The 17,493-nt window shown below is 32.0% G+C and overlaps 1 protein-coding gene and 1 pseudogene across 1 annotated transcript; one reads left to right on the forward strand and one right to left on the reverse strand.

The window, feature by feature from the left end:
• Nucleotides 1-506: 506 nt before the first annotated feature.
• On the reverse strand, nucleotides 507-5,389 carry LOC124821649 (Pectin lyase-like superfamily protein). The gene is made up of 7 exons (XM_047293565.2): nucleotides 4,853-5,389; nucleotides 3,701-3,832; nucleotides 2,739-2,963; nucleotides 2,544-2,588; nucleotides 2,243-2,450; nucleotides 1,467-1,657; nucleotides 507-1,030 (listed from the first exon to the last, which is right to left on the reverse strand). The coding sequence occupies exons 1-7, from the start codon at nucleotides 5,261-5,263 to the stop codon at nucleotides 638-640; spliced, it is 1,605 nt and encodes a 534-aa protein (XP_047149521.1). The 5' UTR covers nucleotides 5,264-5,389; the 3' UTR covers nucleotides 507-637.
• Nucleotides 5,390-10,715: 5,326 nt separating this feature from the next.
• Nucleotides 10,716-11,619, forward strand: LOC148206252 (uncharacterized; annotated as a pseudogene).
• The last annotated feature ends 5,874 nt before the right edge of the window (nucleotides 11,620-17,493 follow it).

Below are 17,493 nucleotides of genomic sequence, written 5' to 3' on the forward strand. Positions count from 1 at the left end.
GAGAACCAAATGAAGGATATGTTTTCAGGTCAAAATTTTAATTATTTAGCAGATATATGCTACAATAGAGAAAGATACCTCCTTTTCTATATGTTGAAATCTTCTAAGTATGCACTACTCATGTTCGATGTTATTTGTGCGTGTTTGTTTATGCATGACTAATTTTTCTTTGCTTTAAAAACACTTCAGAAAACTGAGTGAGTGTATTTCTAAATCTGTATTTAGCTGCCGTAGTTTGAATTTGTGAAAACTTGCAGACAAATATGGCCAATGTAACCTTGGCAACTGCGCACGCAATTGTATTTTGGACTGCAACACAAAATACTGATTGACTGCAGCATTTTATGTTTTATTGATTTGTCCTCTGATTGAAATTCCATGGTGCTGACATTGTATAAAAAACGATAGTTTTATTCAGAAATGCTAACACTCGTATAATAATATCTCAAGCTCTTGCATATGCCACAGCTACAAGGCTACCTATTATACTATTCTAGACCTCTTGCTAATCGCAGGGCCGGTATATTCTCACAATGATAAATCAGTATCACCCTAATGAAGAAAATTTCCTATATAGTAGGATTTTTACAATATACATACTTTATCTAGCAGGCTAAGCATTTTAATTTATATCTGATCAACATACATCATGATCTGTCTGAATCCGATTGTTTGTGGGCTTCCCAATCTGTAGACAACCAATTGGTGGGACTGTTGGAGTTTTCAATTCACCATAAGTCTGCCAGCAGAAAGGATCATATAGATGGTTTTGTTCTTGAATTGGTTTCAACTCAACAGAGGTTAAAGAAACATCTACACAAGGAAGGCTATCACTGCAGGCAAAGTGCACTGGCATAACTGTGTATGTCCCCCTTATCCTTTCATAGTTTATTCCAGCCAGAGAAACAGCCGATGTTTGGTTTTTGCAGGTTCTTTTATCGCAATAGAATTGATCGATCACAATTGGGAATTGAACTTCAGAGACTTGTATATTTGAGAATAGTATTCCTTGTACAGAGCCTGACCCACCCTACAGTGCAGATGTACATGTTAGTTTGTAAGAGATCATAATTTTCATCGTGTTCTAGAGCTGGAAATGATGGCAGAACTTGGATATATTCAGCGTTGCTAAAAGAAACACAAGTGTTTGCTCAATTGGATCGTAGGCTACAAGAAAAGACAATTTTCACTGCATCTTAGAATAGCTATTAAGTTTGGCAATTTCTCATGTTACCTGAAAAATCATGTAAAATGCAGTTGAAGGTTTAAAATTGATTTCCAGTGTACTCATTTATGCTCCCAGAAGTAATTCAGTTAACAGATTATTGATTTCACTGTCATGACCATTCTTTAAAATGATAACCACTTCATGGTATAAAATGATTTTGAAGTCAAGTTTTCCGTTTGACTTAGGAACATATACTTTGTTTTGTGAGCTAAAGTGCATTGGGTTTCTTATATTTTACCTGCCATGTTTTGATTCTGACGCCAGTCATTGTGTTGTGCATGATGACATCCCTGACAGTAATGTTCGAAACACAGGCTCTGGTGTTATCCTTTCCTAGACTTCCAATGCTGATTCCATGCCCTGGTCCACAGTTGACATTGTGAACATAAACGTTTGAGCATCCAGTTTGTATGGAAATACAGTCATCTCCTGCACAATAGTTGGAATTCAAATACAGTGAGCCAACTTGGACCATATATGTCAGTAAGTCTACATAGTTTGTTTTACTTCTGTTTTTTGTCCATTTGCAATCATCCCCCCTCCCCACCCCAAAGTTTTGGTAGCTTGTAATGGACCACTCGATATGCTATTTTCATCCAGCCTAAATTGTGTGTGGAGGACTGAAGAGGAATGTGAGGCAGAAGTTATAATTCCAATAAGACAAGAGTGATGGAAGAACTGCAAAAACAAAAAGCTCTTGTTTATGGAACTGAGTACTCTACAATTGGATGATGCAGTGTGGATTTTGCTGTTGACACGTGCCATGTAGCTTATGACTAGCAGGCATTGGTATTTTCCTTTTGTAGCTACGTGTCCAATCTGGTTGTGGATAGGATAAGATAATGCCGTGCTCTTTTAAGAATCATAGAACATGCATGTAACTGTTATTTTAGTTTTCTTCTTTTTTGTCTTGAGTTTTCATTTTCACTTTAATTTTGTCCCTATCAACCACATTGTCCTCTTAATAAATTTTCAAATGAAAAGGAAATGTGGCACAAGTTAATGAAATTTTACCGCATGCCATAGTGCTGCCATATATCAGTACATCTTTGGAGTTCTGAAGGTGAATTCCATCTGTGTTAGGACTGTTCCCAGGGGATGATATGCTAACATTGTGGACCATGACCCCATTGCAGTTGTCAAACTTGAGGTGGCATTGTGGGCTATTTACAATTGTTATGCCTGTAACTGTTGGGTTAAAACTCCCATAGAAGCGCAGTGCCTGTGCATAAAGAAATCACCTCCATTATATTCCAATAATAACTCCTAAACATGAATCAAATTGGTTCTGTGAAAGGTTTAAAATGGTCCTCACAGTTGGCTTGACAGATGGCATTTTTCCTCCCAGCTCACTTTGAATCTAGTACAATCATGTAATTATAAAAGGCTCAGGTCAGGTGAGTAACAAAATTGTAACGTAAGAAATTACAAAGCAAGAACTGTATGAACAATACTAGCAAGGCATTCTTCTCATATTGTTACTTAAAATTTACAGAAAACTACAAATTACCGGCAGTGGGGGACTTGGTACTGTCTGGTTTAAAGGGACTATGAGCTTTTCTTCATCATCTATAGGATCATCATATTGATGATCTTGCCACCACACAGAGCCTTTTCCATCAATGACACCATTTCCTTGAATGGTAATTCCCACCAACTTGGTAAATTCTAACCACTGTAGTAGTCCTCTGCCCCAGGCATTGGGGTTTGTTGGTGCAACAATGGTGCCATCAAGCTGACACATCATAACAAACCTTATTAGCATCACTTCAACTGAATTGTCGGTTGATACAGTATGCATAATAAACAGGGACAATCACGTGAAAAGGTAAATTTGTGAAGATATAAAGTAAGAGGCAGTTTATTTCTATTTTATTTTGTGGTGGTGGTCAAGAGTTTGTCCTAGGTCACATAATTCTGTCGTTTATGCTAAGCTTTTTAACCATATTTTTCCATCATATGTACGGTTTCTTGGCTAAAGCTCATAACTATTAACTTAAGTTTTATTTACGAATGTAAAGTTTTACAAGTTGTATCAATTATTATAATTTTTCGAAAAATCAACTCTGTTTATTTTTCGAAACTGATTAGACAACTCTCCAGGAAACTACTCAATTTATTTTTCCTGAAAATGTACATGTTATTTGTAATTAATTTTCTTGACTCTTTTAAATAAACTACATATATCTTCTTCATCATCATGGTCGTATATTTTTGTTTAATTTTAACTACATTTACAACATACGAAAATGACAGGCATGTGTTCTGTCTTTACCAGAATGACAGAAATGTTGATGTTATTTTCTGATGCCACATCACATTCGGCTCATGAACATACTAGTGGGGTATCATGTTTTTTTTTTTTTTACTTTTTTTTGGCATTTTAATTCCATTTTTTTTTATTTTGCTGTTATTTTCTCTTTTTTTCTCTCTGTTCATTCCTGCTACTTTCACTCTATGTAGATATGTTACCTGGAAAACGATGTTGGGTTTACAGTATGGGCCTGAGAATGAAATGGGCCCCACAAAGAAGACGTAGTCCGATGGAACCACCATGGTTGATGCCTCTACTTTGCAAGCTTCAGTCCAAGCTGCTTGAAATGCCTGCATTCAATTTCAATGTATAGTTGTTTCAGTTACAGGACCAACTTCCACATAAAATAATGAGTATAATAAAAATATATATATTTTCGACTACCAACTCAAGATAGCAATTTAATTAAAATGCACTAACATTATAAAAATGTCATAATGCCTGAACGATTTCTGATGGATTCATAATATTTTCTTAACTTTATTAATGTGTGTCGTTATTGAATTTTAACTCAATAGTTTCAAAATTTAAATAATTTTTCTCTGGGTTAATAAAATCACTATATTAAATAATAGGTGGAATTGTGATCACTGGTGTGTGTGTTCTATAAACTAAAAATTATAGTAGAAAATGTGATTCAACTGTCGTAACGAGAATAATTTTTTAAGTAGGTCCCACCCATTTGGCTTGTTCTGGCGTCTTCACTTTTCTGTATTTTTCACTATATATTTTGCTCTAATTTTACGTCACTGTAAACTTTGTTTAATGGGTATATTACTAACTGAAGAGTGAAGAGCAAGATCACAAACAGAAAAGACAGGGAAAGCAATTTTCTATGCTCCGCATGGCCTATTATGTTTACCAATTACCATGAACTTGTTTAGTTGGACCCAGATCATTTCAAGTTAGAAAAAGGAAAATTCTCACATAAACCGTAGTCAAATCCCAAAATTACTTGTTAAATGGGGAAGGTTTCGAATTGAAATCTATAACCTTAATTTTCAAGATTTATGTAATTGCTGCATTATTAGTACTTGGGCCAGTTCACTTTTTCTGACATTTGTAATTACATGAGCATAACTGTGAGCACAAAAGTAGTTTTGAATAACATAATATTTCAGAAAATTTTAACCACAAACCACCTAAGCTGTATCCCCCTTGGCCTCTACTCACTTTTCCAGTAAATTTCATCATACTATGATGTTCCTTGAATTCTACAAGGAACATTGAATTCTGTAATGAACTGAAAATTCTCAGTCTTACATGTTAACCAGTTAGCAGAAGTTACATTAAGAGGTTGAAAGAGTTACCTTTGTGTCATCAGTTTTCCCATCTCCCTTGGCACCAAAATCTAGCACATTGAAGGTGGTGGAGGAAGAATGGCCTCCAATGTAAGGTTTTGGTGGGGGAGTTGAGGGGTTATCTTCGTTTGATGGTGGTGGATACGGTGGTGAGGGAATGTTTTTATGAGGTGGAGGCTTTGGTAATGTTGGGGTGCCTTTATGTGATGGAGGCTTTGGTTTTGATCCTCCACCATGGTTTTTGTTGTGACCATTTCCATAACTTTTTCCTTTTTTCTTATACAAAGCAGCCGATGCATCCCTGCTACTATGTCTCCAGTGCTTGCCTCTTCTTGCAATGCAGGCTTCAAAATTGGAAGACCAAATGAGAAATACAATGAGAAACATGTATGTGAAGCCCCTGAAACTCAAGGCACTCATGTTGGTAGCTTCTGGTGAAATGTGAATAGAAATTCAGCAGAGGGCTGAGAGAGACAGAGAGAGAGAGAGAGATGAGAGACCAACAGAGAGAGCTTCTTTGTGTTGTTGCCAAAAAAACAAGTGACGGCTCTGTTTATATAAGGAGAACACTTGAAGGCTAATAATAATTGTGCAGGCAAAAACAAGTGTATTAAAATATTCTTGAAAATGTCAGGCATTTATGATTTCATTCCCCATTCTTCTTCCTTTTATCTTTCATTTATTAGTCTCTTTTCCTTTTTGTGAATTTTGGTTAGAATTTGTTTATTGAGCTGCTATTCTCTTGCCACATACACAACAATGTCATTGCATGTGATCATACAAAGCGACAGTTAAGGGGACTATATTGTTTTTTAACCATGGCTTGTGCATGCCCTTCATTATTACTCTATAGGAGAAACTCTCAGGCCAAATCTACCTGCTCTATCTGTCAAACTTTCTTAGCTTAACCTCATAACAGTACCATTATTGTGACTAGATTGAATCCAAATTACAAAAGTGAACACAAACAAAGATATTCCTCGGCATGTTTCAGCATCACAGAATGACACTAGGTAACCAGACAAGTTAAAGGTAGATGGGAGCTTCACACACCAGCCAAAGATAAAGTTCAGAACTTGATGTGGATTTTATTTACCACCCTTCTCAAATTTTTTTTTCAATGGTAAGAGTCTAGGAGATTATCAATCACATTCAACTTGTTTGATTCTTCCTCCCCTCAAATTGTGCTTTAATTTTTTAACATGTATCATTGTTAATGTCATAAATCAAGATTTTGTGGAAATCCAAACCAAAAAACTCCACGTGAATGGGTCTATAAGGTGTCAATGGCACACAAATTGTCACAGGTCTTTTATGATCACGTGCAACCTTCACGGGCCAAGAGTTCTGTCACTTTGTCTTGTTAAGCCATGAGCCACAGCTATTGTGGTCAGAAAGACCCTCCAATTAAGAATTTTGTGTTTCTCTTTTCCTTATTTAACCGAAAGAGAAAAAAATTGTGCCGAAGCACGAGAGATTGAGGGAAGTGAAGTGAATGAATAAAATAAAAAGAAGCAAGCCATTGTACCAGCAAGGATGGATTTGTGAGAAACCATCCTTCACGCCCACTGATTTGCAGCATTTTTTTCATGTTTATGCTAGACAACATTTTCTGTACACACACATGAATAACAACAAAAGAAAAAGTACCATATCATGCTCCTCCTGCACGAATTTCTGTGCGTGAGGTTCTCATATCTGTTGAGGCCCCCAAAACAGCAAAAAGTGAAATATATTGCATAGAAAAAGGTTCACTAAAATCAGACAAGTGAACAAGAAAATTCACTTTCATTAGATCATATGTCAAAATCCCAATGTGAGTGGGGGTCACATTAGTTTAATGTATCAATTACTGAACCTAATTCAGAGTTGGATCTGGTAATCAGTTTTCATTCATTTGTTTTCACTGTTGCTCAATTTAAGGAACTACACCACCCAAGTTTCTCTTTCTCTTTTTCTTTCACACCCTCCATCTCTACCTCTTCTGCATAATCACTTTTCCACTTATATTGAATTTTAGTCTGTAAACTGTTACCATTGCAAAGATAATTCAGGATCAATTTCACTTTACATAACCAGCAAGAGTCACATAGCAGAGAAATTATCTTCTGCGTATCTTTAACTGGGTGTAAGGGAAAATTCTGATTAATGTAAACTACAAAGTCACGTGAAAAGTGAGATTGAAGTAAAGTACTGAGAATGCTTGGCAACAAGTGCACTGAAATATTATGTTACTGTAGTCATATTATTAATTACCATTCAACCACATTTGGTATACCGTTTTATAAGTTATTTGATAAATTAAAAATTACGTTTGGATCAAAATTAGAATATAAAATATGTATGTTTTTTTTCTTTTGGGTGACAATGATGGGCACGAGGTGCATTGGACTATCATATGCAATCATCAAACATCAAATATGGGTTTCTGTTATTTAAATGTGTTTGCTTCATTCCCTGTGAGTTTCTTTGTACAGTAAACTGGCAGTGACACATTTACACAAATACCACCACATCATAATGTTACTCAACAGTGTTTTTCTGTGATTTCATTGACCTTTTCGTCCACAACTTGTATTCTTTTGCTTCCAACCATTTCTTTATTCTCACATCACCATTTAATCTTATAATGTTTCATCAATCAGTATTGCTTAAGTTAACTAATTCACTGTTGAATATATGATAAACAGAGATTAAATTTTGATGTGTTGTTATTAATCAGTTTTGGTTTCTTTTTGAAGAAATTATTATTATAAAACGAATGATCTTATTATACATGAAAATTCATCTGACATAACGACAATGCAGAAGAACTTACATTGTGAATAAATTCTACAAACAATATGACCCCAAAAACTAAAGGTATAATATAAGCAAAGAAAACTTAGGTACATTTCTCCTATTTGACAACTCACAATGAACTTGAGTTCAACCACATTATAATATTCAACCATCACCAACTATGGTGACAAATTTTTGCTGCTTTCGAAAATATGCATTATATATATACTTTGGTAAAATTCAAAACTTTCAACTGTTTATTTTTTATTTTATCCGCAAAAATATATTACTTTTTTACTAATACCCAAAATGCACAACTTGACTGTGCCCTCGTATGCAATTGTAACATGTTTCCTAAACATGAGGACATTGTAAGAGAAGTGTTATTTTCAAAGTGTTAATTACTTAAACATTTAGTAAAATGCATAAATTATTATATTTGAACCTACTTTAAACTTTTCATTTTTTTTCATCAATAAATATTATCATACAAAACATATGAGAAATGAATGTGTTGACTGATAAATTATTCATTGAATTTGTAAGTACTTATTTTTAAAACATTTATCAAAGACTTATTGACATAAAAATTTTAATCAAAGACGAATAACTTAACACACTCATTCTTTTAAGAATTAATTTGGATATTTACTAAATTATTTTTTTGTAGTGAAGTGCAAATCTTAAACGTATTCATAGTTGAAAAAGATGGTTATAAAAAATTTTGTGAGAAAAAGAGGAATAATTCTATATACAATAGGAGATAAACAAATGTTTTTGTAGTTTTCTACGACAATAACATTGTTCATAACCTTTAAATACGAAGAACAATCTCACATTATTAACGTACCTAAATTGAATCTTTATTATATAATTTGAAATTCGATAAGGTCTTGTATGTAAAAATTGTTAATAGTTATGTCTGTGGAGATGGCATGTGGGATATAAAGATATGTTATATATCTAAGTGAGACTTAGTATTAATTATGTTAATTTTGAATTTTAGTTTGTAAATATTTGCATTTATTTTGAGCTGTATTATCTGTGGTGAGAAAAGGAGATAATTTATATGTGAGGAGAAAGATGAGAGAGGGAGGAGGGAAGAAGGAGTACCACATAAGATTCTTAGCCGTCTTTTGTGAGTTGTGTGCTCGTGAACTATAAAGTCTTCTCGTGAACTTCATCATTAGCTTTGCTTCCATTCCATTATTTCTCAATATATAAACAATTTCATGCTTCCAACTCTCCTCATCCCTTTATCATTCATAATATGCCTCAAACAAAATACTACTTCTATTCCTTCCCATACCACCTTTCACCAACCTCTTCAAAACTTATATGCCTATAAACTAATTTCTTTTTATTACTAAATTAATGTCAAATGTCTACCCATTTTATTAATATTATTACTTCCATATTACTATTAGATCTTTCTAAATGGATTTAAATCTATAAGATAATTTCATATACCACAAATTAACTTAAAACAAATAAATATACAGGTTAAATTAAAAAAAAATAAATGTACTTTAATAGTGTAAGAGAACAATACAATTTAATAAGAATGGAAAATTTAACTTAATTATGTAAAAGTTATAATGTTAACTTTGGCGAGATCATTTCATTGTTAAAGTTATACTTTTTAAGTACTAACTCAGACTGATTTTTAGTAACTCAATTATCATTCCATCACCCATTCAATAGTTAAATTAATAATTCATTCACATAACTTTAGGAATATTAAGCTAACAAACTATAACTTTATTAAGTTAATTAAAATACTTAGAAATTGCTACATGCAGCCTTTAAGGATGATAAAATAATATACTATTTATTTAATTAAGTTTTAAGACTTAATAAATTTGAATATTTTCAATAATTTTTTACTAAAATTTGTAAATGTTAAGTGTTTAAAACTTTTGTATTTTTTTTATTGAGTTTTTATTATTTAATTTATCATTAATTGGTTGACGTGATATGTTAACAAATAATTTTTTTAATATAAAATGATATTTCAGTTAAGGTAAGACAAATATAATTTCTATTGTTTTTAAAAACAATATAATCTGATTGTGAAAAAAGAGTTACTTGATTATAGAGATAACAGGATAATATTACACTTATATCACCCACATTTAAATAATAAAATCTTAATTGGAAAATATGAATATTTTAAGTACTGAATAAATTAACATTGAAAAATACTCAAATCTATTACCAAAACAGATTTTAAAACTAATTAAGTAACAGTATGTTAACACTCATAACTGCTATTAATTATTTTAATTGTTAATGTTCTTGAAATTTAGTACAACTTGTTCGTATCCTTCTAACAAAAATATGTCGTTTAATTGAATATAATGCACACATACATATTAAAAATAAAATTTTTGTCTCTTATTGTTTCCTGGGTTGAAGTTTTTTAATTATGCATCTAAGTATAGTATACATATATACATATTCATTAGATACTGTGCAACTCGTTAATGGTAGGGCCACGTTGTCGTTTTCTATCCTAAATAATGCACAATAATTTTAATGAAGAAAATTAGAAGGTAAAAGACACTATACATATACCTCCACCAACCTTTTGTTTTTAATTTTGGTGGGTAATCCAAATACATAATTTCGAGACAGAAAAAACCTATAATGTGACAAATTTGGCGGCTTTAATCATAAATGTATTATTTTAACATAAAATTTCCTTTCTTTTAAAGATTTTCTAAGGTAATAATCTAATTAATCCTGTTCTACTTATAAAAATTAATAAAAAATTAAACAGAATCAAATATTATGTGATATATCTTATTTATTATTCTTAACTTTGAAGATTCATAGTATTATTATTTTTATATTATTCTTTTATTATATAATATTATAGTAATTATTGTAATTATTTATTAACATCTTATTTAAAAAAGTATTTGTATGTATTATCATAAGTACATAATCTTGATTGTATATTACTCTTTGTATTTAAACAATATATGATCAATACATTTAATACTATTTTTTTTTTGTATCAGAGCTTTCAAACAAACATCTCTTTATTCATAACCACAACGATCATATAATCCATTATCAATAAAAAAATGACCTACTTTCTACAATCTCTGTCAAGTTGGACAGAGACAATTATTCATTATGAAAATCTCTAGTCTTACTAATGGTTAGAAGATGTAAAATTGATGGTTATATACTAGGGACAATAGAATGTCCAGACCAATTCATTGTTACGAAGAACATGACAACAAAAGTCAATCTTGATGGCTGATGAATTTTATGTCAATTGACATTGCAACTAAATTGCTTTATTGTGAAACATCCAAACAACTTTGGGATGAAGCTTAAAGTCTTGCTGATGCACACACCAGATCTAGAATCATCGATCTCAAATCTGAATTTCACAACATACGCAAAGGAGACATGAAGATGGAGCAATATCTTGGCAAGATGAAAAATCTTGTTGACAAGTTAAAGTTGGAAGGTTCACCAATCTCTAACTTTGATTTAGTGATTTAAACACTATATGGTTTGGATTTTGATTACAATCCAGTGGTTGTCAAGCTGTCTTACCAGAATAACATTAGTTTGGTTGAATTGAAAACTCAATTGTTAACCTTTGAAAGCAGATTAGATCAACTTAATAATTTCGGCAACCTTAACCTGAATGTCTCTACAAACTTTTTGCCAAGAAGGAGTCCAAAGACAACAGTTTTGGATCCCAAGGTAATTGGAGAGACTCTAATTTCAGAGGCATGAGATGTGGCATAAGAAGAAGTAGAATGTCAAAACTAGTACATCATGTATGAAGAAGGATTGATCACACTACTATACAATGTTATTATCGATTTGATAAGTCCTATATAGGGAAAACTCAATCTGTTGAAAGTGAAAAACAAGGAACACACAGTGCATTCATAGCTTCACTTAATCAAGATCAAGATTATGAATTGTATGTTGACAGTGGAGCCAACAACCATGTGAGTCACTAATGGAGGCCGTAGCCGAATCAAATTAATGTGCATTTAAAGTGCAGTATACTAGGTGAATTGATCCCTAAGTTGTCTCTCAAGGACCAAATGTGGTTCAGAAATTAGGTCGAACACGTGGTGGAGGTGGTTATGTGACAATTTTATGACTTGAAACGAACTAAATTAAAACACTGACTAGAGACAAGTTTGTCATCAGCTCAATTAAAACACTTCCAATCTTTGATTAACAATTAATTAAATGTTGCTTCACTCTATTCCAACACCAATCAACCAACTAAGCGAAGATCAATTAGGTTTTCCTAAAGTCGAATTAAGCAAACGAAATGTACCTTGTTCAATCAATTCTGCACCGAATATATTAATTAACTAAGCGATAATTAACCCAAATTAGACCACTAAGCGTTTCCTAATCACAAGTGCACAACAAATTGAATGTGATGCAAAGTGATAGTAACAAAATCGCAATAACAACACAAAATCTAATGGAAAACATTGCAAAATCACTAATGACCAACCCAAACCGATTAAGCTACCATTATGAATGAATTGAAACTGCAACCAAGCATTAAAAACGCAAAACAGAGAGTTGGAAAAGCACGAAACTGCACTGGAAAATGAATACCTACTTGCAAAACCAAATGCAACCTACAAACCAAAATGAATGCAAAAATGAAATCATTATGCAAACCCAAAAACACACCAACAAAACTATAATCAGAAGTTCATATTCAATACGAAACTTAAGTTTGAAATCAAATTGAAAAGAGGAAAACAAAATGACAAGCACCAACGCAACAAGCTAGCAAAACAAAAAAAAAAATCGAAGATAACCCAAAGTGCAGAAAACGAAAATGGCTAGTGGAAGCAAAAGAGAAACGAAATATCATTGAGAATTTAAAACACAAATTCAGTACAAAGAAAAGGAAAAAGAAAAAACCTCCATGGGAGCTCTCCAAGAAGAAAGAAAACGTAATATGCATAATGAAGGAGAGTGAATGGGTTTCCCCCCTTTGCACACAAAACTAGGTCAGAATTCTAAAATGGGCCTAACCCTAAATATGCCCAAAAAATGCCTAAAAATGAAATTACATTTTAATTTAAACTACAATGCTGATGTGGATGAACGAAAATGATGCAGCAAATGACATGGTCTCCTTCTTGAAGTCCCAAAATAATATTTCAAAAATTTCCCTACAATTAATAATGAAAATAAATCGGCTGAGATAATTCAAATTAATTAAAATAAGAATTTCTAGTCAAATTAAGCACAATTAGCAAAATTGAGGAAATAATGGACATTCAAACACAATTCCCTAATTAAATCTAGTACAATAAGCTAAGTGAATCGATAAAATATTGACTCATCACTCACCAAAGTGAAAAAATTCAAGAAATTGGTGAAAATAATGGTACAAATTCTTTACTTGTTAGGAATGGTGAAAGACTGAAAGTAAAGGCCTCTAATCAAGACAAAATGGAAAGAAACCATGGATGCAGAATTCAAGTTTCTAATGTCTAATCAAACTTGTACATTAATATCATTCAAGGGTCAAGAAAACATCTCATAGACTCAATACGAGTCTTCAAAACCAAGTATAAAATAGATGGTTCTATCAAAAGAAGAAAGGCAAGACTTGTTGCAAGAGGTTTATAGCAAACAAAAAACATAAACTTTGATGAAACTTTCAGTCCTGTGATCAAGTCCATCTTTTTCAGAATCATATTAGTCATTACAATACATTTCAATTGAGATGTTAGTCAGCTTGACATAAACAATGCCTTCCTAAATGGAAATCTGAAGGAAATAATTTTTATGTATAAACTTGAAGACTACATAGACTCAACCAAACCGAATTATATATGTAGATTGTCCAAGACCATATATGGTTTGAAGCAGGCACTAAGGGCTTGATTTGAGACACGCTTCTGAATTGGGGTTTTCAAAACACAAAAAGTGATTCTTCTCTATTCATTCTTAGAGGTACAAATCATACCACGTTCCTTCTTATTTATGTTGATGACATTATTATAACAGGAAGGATCTACTAATATTTAAAAACATTCATCAATCAACTGAATGTTGCTTTCTCACTGGAAGGCATATACACTACTTTATTGTCATCGAAGTAGAAAGAAATGATAGTGGAATGTACCTAAGGCAAACTAAGTACATAAAAGATATTATGAAAAAGTTCAACATGGAGACAATTTGTGTCTGTCCAACACTAATGGTGACAATTCACTACAGAATGGGAACCAATGACCAATGCTACTTTGTACTGACAAGCCATATGTGTATTGCAATATTTGACCAACATAAGGCTATACATTGCTTTTACGATCAACAAACTTAGTCAATACATGAGCACACCGACCATGGATCACTGACAAGGAATAAAAAGAATACTAAGATATCTTCAAGGCACAATGAACCTATGTTTACACATAAAACTTTCAAATGATCTTGACATAATGAGATATTCTGATGCAGATCGGGCAACTAGTACTGATGACAAAATATCCACGGTAGGACAATGTGTATTTCTTGAAGAAACTCTTGTTTCTTATTCTTCAAGAAAACAAAAAGGTAGTGTTATGATCAAGCATAAAATTAGAATATAAAGTCTTGGCTAATCTTGCTACTGAAGTAGCTTCGATCAGATCTTTGTTGACAAAACTAAAACTACAAATGCTCAGAAAACCAATTCTGTGGTGTGATAACCTAAGTGCCAAGTCAATTGCTTCTAAACCAGTCATGCATGCATGGTCTAAACATATTGAGATAGATGTACACTACATACGTGATCAAGTCCTACAAAATGAAGTAACTATGGCCTATGTTCCTACTACTGATCAAATTGCAGACTGTTTGATTAAACCTCTCACTCATACACAATTCAACTTGTTAAGAGATAAACTTAACATGACCATGTCACTACCAGTGTCACCACCAGTGTGAGAGGGGAAGTTAGACAAAATCAAATATCCTATTAAATATCTTATCATTTATGGCTTTTAATATTACAATAATTATTGCAATTATTCATCAGTATCCTATTTAGAAAAGTATTAGTCTATATGATCACAATTATAGGATCTTGATTGTACATTATTGTTTGAATTTAAACAATACATAATCAATCAATGCAAATCATAATGACATTCAATACCATTTTCTATCTTAAAAAACTCTTTTTTTTTCACTCCCTATTAATATTTATATTTTTTATTATAATAATAAATAATTAAAAGTGATATTAAATTAATAAACAAAGTAAAATTATTACTCATTTCCACTTTTTTTATTGAACATAAACAATTTGATTTTCCATTCTGTTTTTTTTTTTTCAACTTTCTCACTTTTCACCACCCTACCTACTCGTTTTGGATTCTCAAGAATTAAGATGGTGTTAAAAACATGGTATGAAATTTGATTAACTAAAAACAAAAAGTTAGTAAGCATTGCATTTCCAAGATCTTGGGATGCAGAGAGTGTGGTTGGTTAAGAAACCAAATACATAGATGTGGAAAGTTCATGCATAATATCATTCTTAATTAGATGAAGGTGCGATCATGGTTTTCTCAGAAGGAAACCGCAGGAATCGGTTCACCATAACAACAATTCGATTCCTTATTCCCTAAACAACGAATGCAAAAGTTTGTGTAATATTTGCTACGGTTAAGGTACTTCCATTTCTAGCTTTTGCTTCACGGATCTTTCTAGAATTTGAAGACTAACTAAATCGATTTGGTTTTCGAAAAATCAGATATAATGCAGAAGGCAATCCTGGTTGAAATTATAAGAATTTGGATTTTCTGATGAAGCTTTTTGGACTGTTCTTTGTTGTGTAATACACTGATATATATATTAATTTTGATATTTTAAAATATAATTAAATATGATTTTACATTTTAAATTTTAAGTAAAATTAAAATTTGTACTTATTTTAAATATAAATTGGTTTTAAAACTTAAAAAATAACTAAATATAATTTTCTTAATTTTTTATTTAATTTGAGTTATTTAATTTATTTCAATTCAAATAACAACTTAGAACATAGTTTAATAAGATAAAAAAACATTTAATACGATTGATTTAGAATTTAGGATCAAAATATTTTTACAATTCAAACGTAAGTCTAAATACTAAATAAAAATGAGAAAGTAAAATATATATAAAAACTTAAAAATTTATTGTTTTAAAATTTTAAATTAAAAATAGTGTTAATCTTTGATGTGATTGAACTTAAATTTTATTAATAATGTGTCTCCAAATAAACCTCTTCAGTTCATATAGCTAATAAATATAAAAGATTTAATAAACTAAAAACATAATTAAACTTTTTAAAATATATTAAAGTTTTTTAATATAGGAAGAAAAATGTATTAATTTTACCCTATAGGTGTTGGTGGGGATGGTATAGTTTGTGGTGCATGTGAGTTTTTAGTTGGAAGAAAGCCTGGTTTGTCCATGTGAATGATGATGGAAATATTAATTAAATAAAAAAAGAAAAAGGAGAGACAAAAAAGTGTTTTGTCCCCATCGGTTTGTTTGTATCCGAATAGGCCTCGGTGTTGTTCATCGAATACAAAAAGCTATTTTAGCAATATATATTCACGGATCACTTTGAGCCCCAAAACCTTTTTCCTTTCTCAATAATTTCATAAAGGCAAATCTAATCTCTTAATTCTTGGCCTGTAACATCACCCTTATCCCACGGCTCAAAATCTCACACTCTCTCACTCCCACAATTACTTCATTTTCGCTATCATCACTGTGCATTATGCACATCCATGTGCCCTTTTAGTTTTTCTTCCGTGGAATGTTCATTGTGTCACTTTAGATCATAAAGCTTCCATAATAAATAATAAGTAAAGTATGACATCAAACATATGTTCTAGAATTATGCAGCAGAAAGGAAAATGCCGTACGTTTTCAAGAACCTGCACAACAACAATGCCTTCTTTTATTAACAAAACTTTTTAACAAAAAACATGGTATCATTGTTTAATCAATGATATATCTTCCTTTCTCGTTGTGAACTAATACTGATTTTTGTCCTGTTGAACAGCATTTCTTACATAATAATCATGGATACGACACTTACCTACCATACCAGTTCAAATTGTTCTGTTTTAAAACCATAGTGTACCTACATCACTGATTTAAACCTTGTTATAGAAGAAAAGAGTAGGGGACCATGAGTTTTAGACTCTTAGTGTGATATACTAATAATAACCAAAAATCTGTGTTAAAAAAAGGAGAACAGGTTTGTAAATTTTTCGTTGTTTGGTTTTATGAGGAATCAATTACTAGTCTGTGTTCAAATATTCGGAACCTAAAGAATTTAGATTTATACTTTTGCATTCTAGCTGGTGAGTTGCTACCTGGATTATTAAAAGTGTATATAAATAAAGTGGTCAAAAAGCCAGAGAGGATTTCCCTAAGGTATTCTGAAAAGCTAAGTAGCATCCGTCTGTTACAGAAAACTGGACCCTTAAATTTTCACATGGAATATTGATTTTTTGTCTGTGCAGCCATATCTATCCAATCTGATCCTAAGTGAAGATGCTGAGATCCCAAATCGATGAGCATGGATCTAGTTGAAAACCCATGTGGCTGGGACCACCATGGACATTTCAGGCCTCATCAGTCTATTGCTTTGAGCTTTCTGCTGCTCAGTCAAAAGTTCAAAACTAAGCCACAAAACAAACTTTTTGTTGGAAACTGAGGAGCCAAGGCCAGGGTTTTAAAGCCTAACCAGTGCAGCTATACACATGTCAGCAAATGCTGCAGTTTCGACAAAATGCTCTGGGAAATTCAAATTTTCTTAAATCGAGAGTCTTTTCTTTAATCACATGTCTCCAATTTAT

The sequence above is a fragment of the Vigna umbellata genome, chromosome 1, assembly GCF_029865625.1.
Source record: "Vigna umbellata cultivar VRB3 chromosome 1, Vumbellata_1.0, whole genome shotgun sequence".
Taxonomy (NCBI): Eukaryota; Viridiplantae; Streptophyta; class Magnoliopsida; order Fabales; family Fabaceae; genus Vigna; species Vigna umbellata.

Bases quoted from the DNA above. Each gene is read 5' to 3' on its own strand.
- LOC124821649 (XM_047293565.2), bottom strand. From the start codon at position 5,263: ATGAGTGCCTTGAGTTTCAGGGGCTTCACATACATGTTTCTCATTGTA. The intron at 2,964-3,700 runs GTAACATATCTA...ATGATGTGTCAG, and splicing joins AACCCAACATCGTTTTCCAG to CTTGATGGCACCATTGTTGC. The intron at 1,658-2,242 runs GTAAAATTTCAT...ACTATTGTGCAG, and splicing joins TGGCAGCACTATGGCATGCG to GAGATGACTGTATTTCCATA.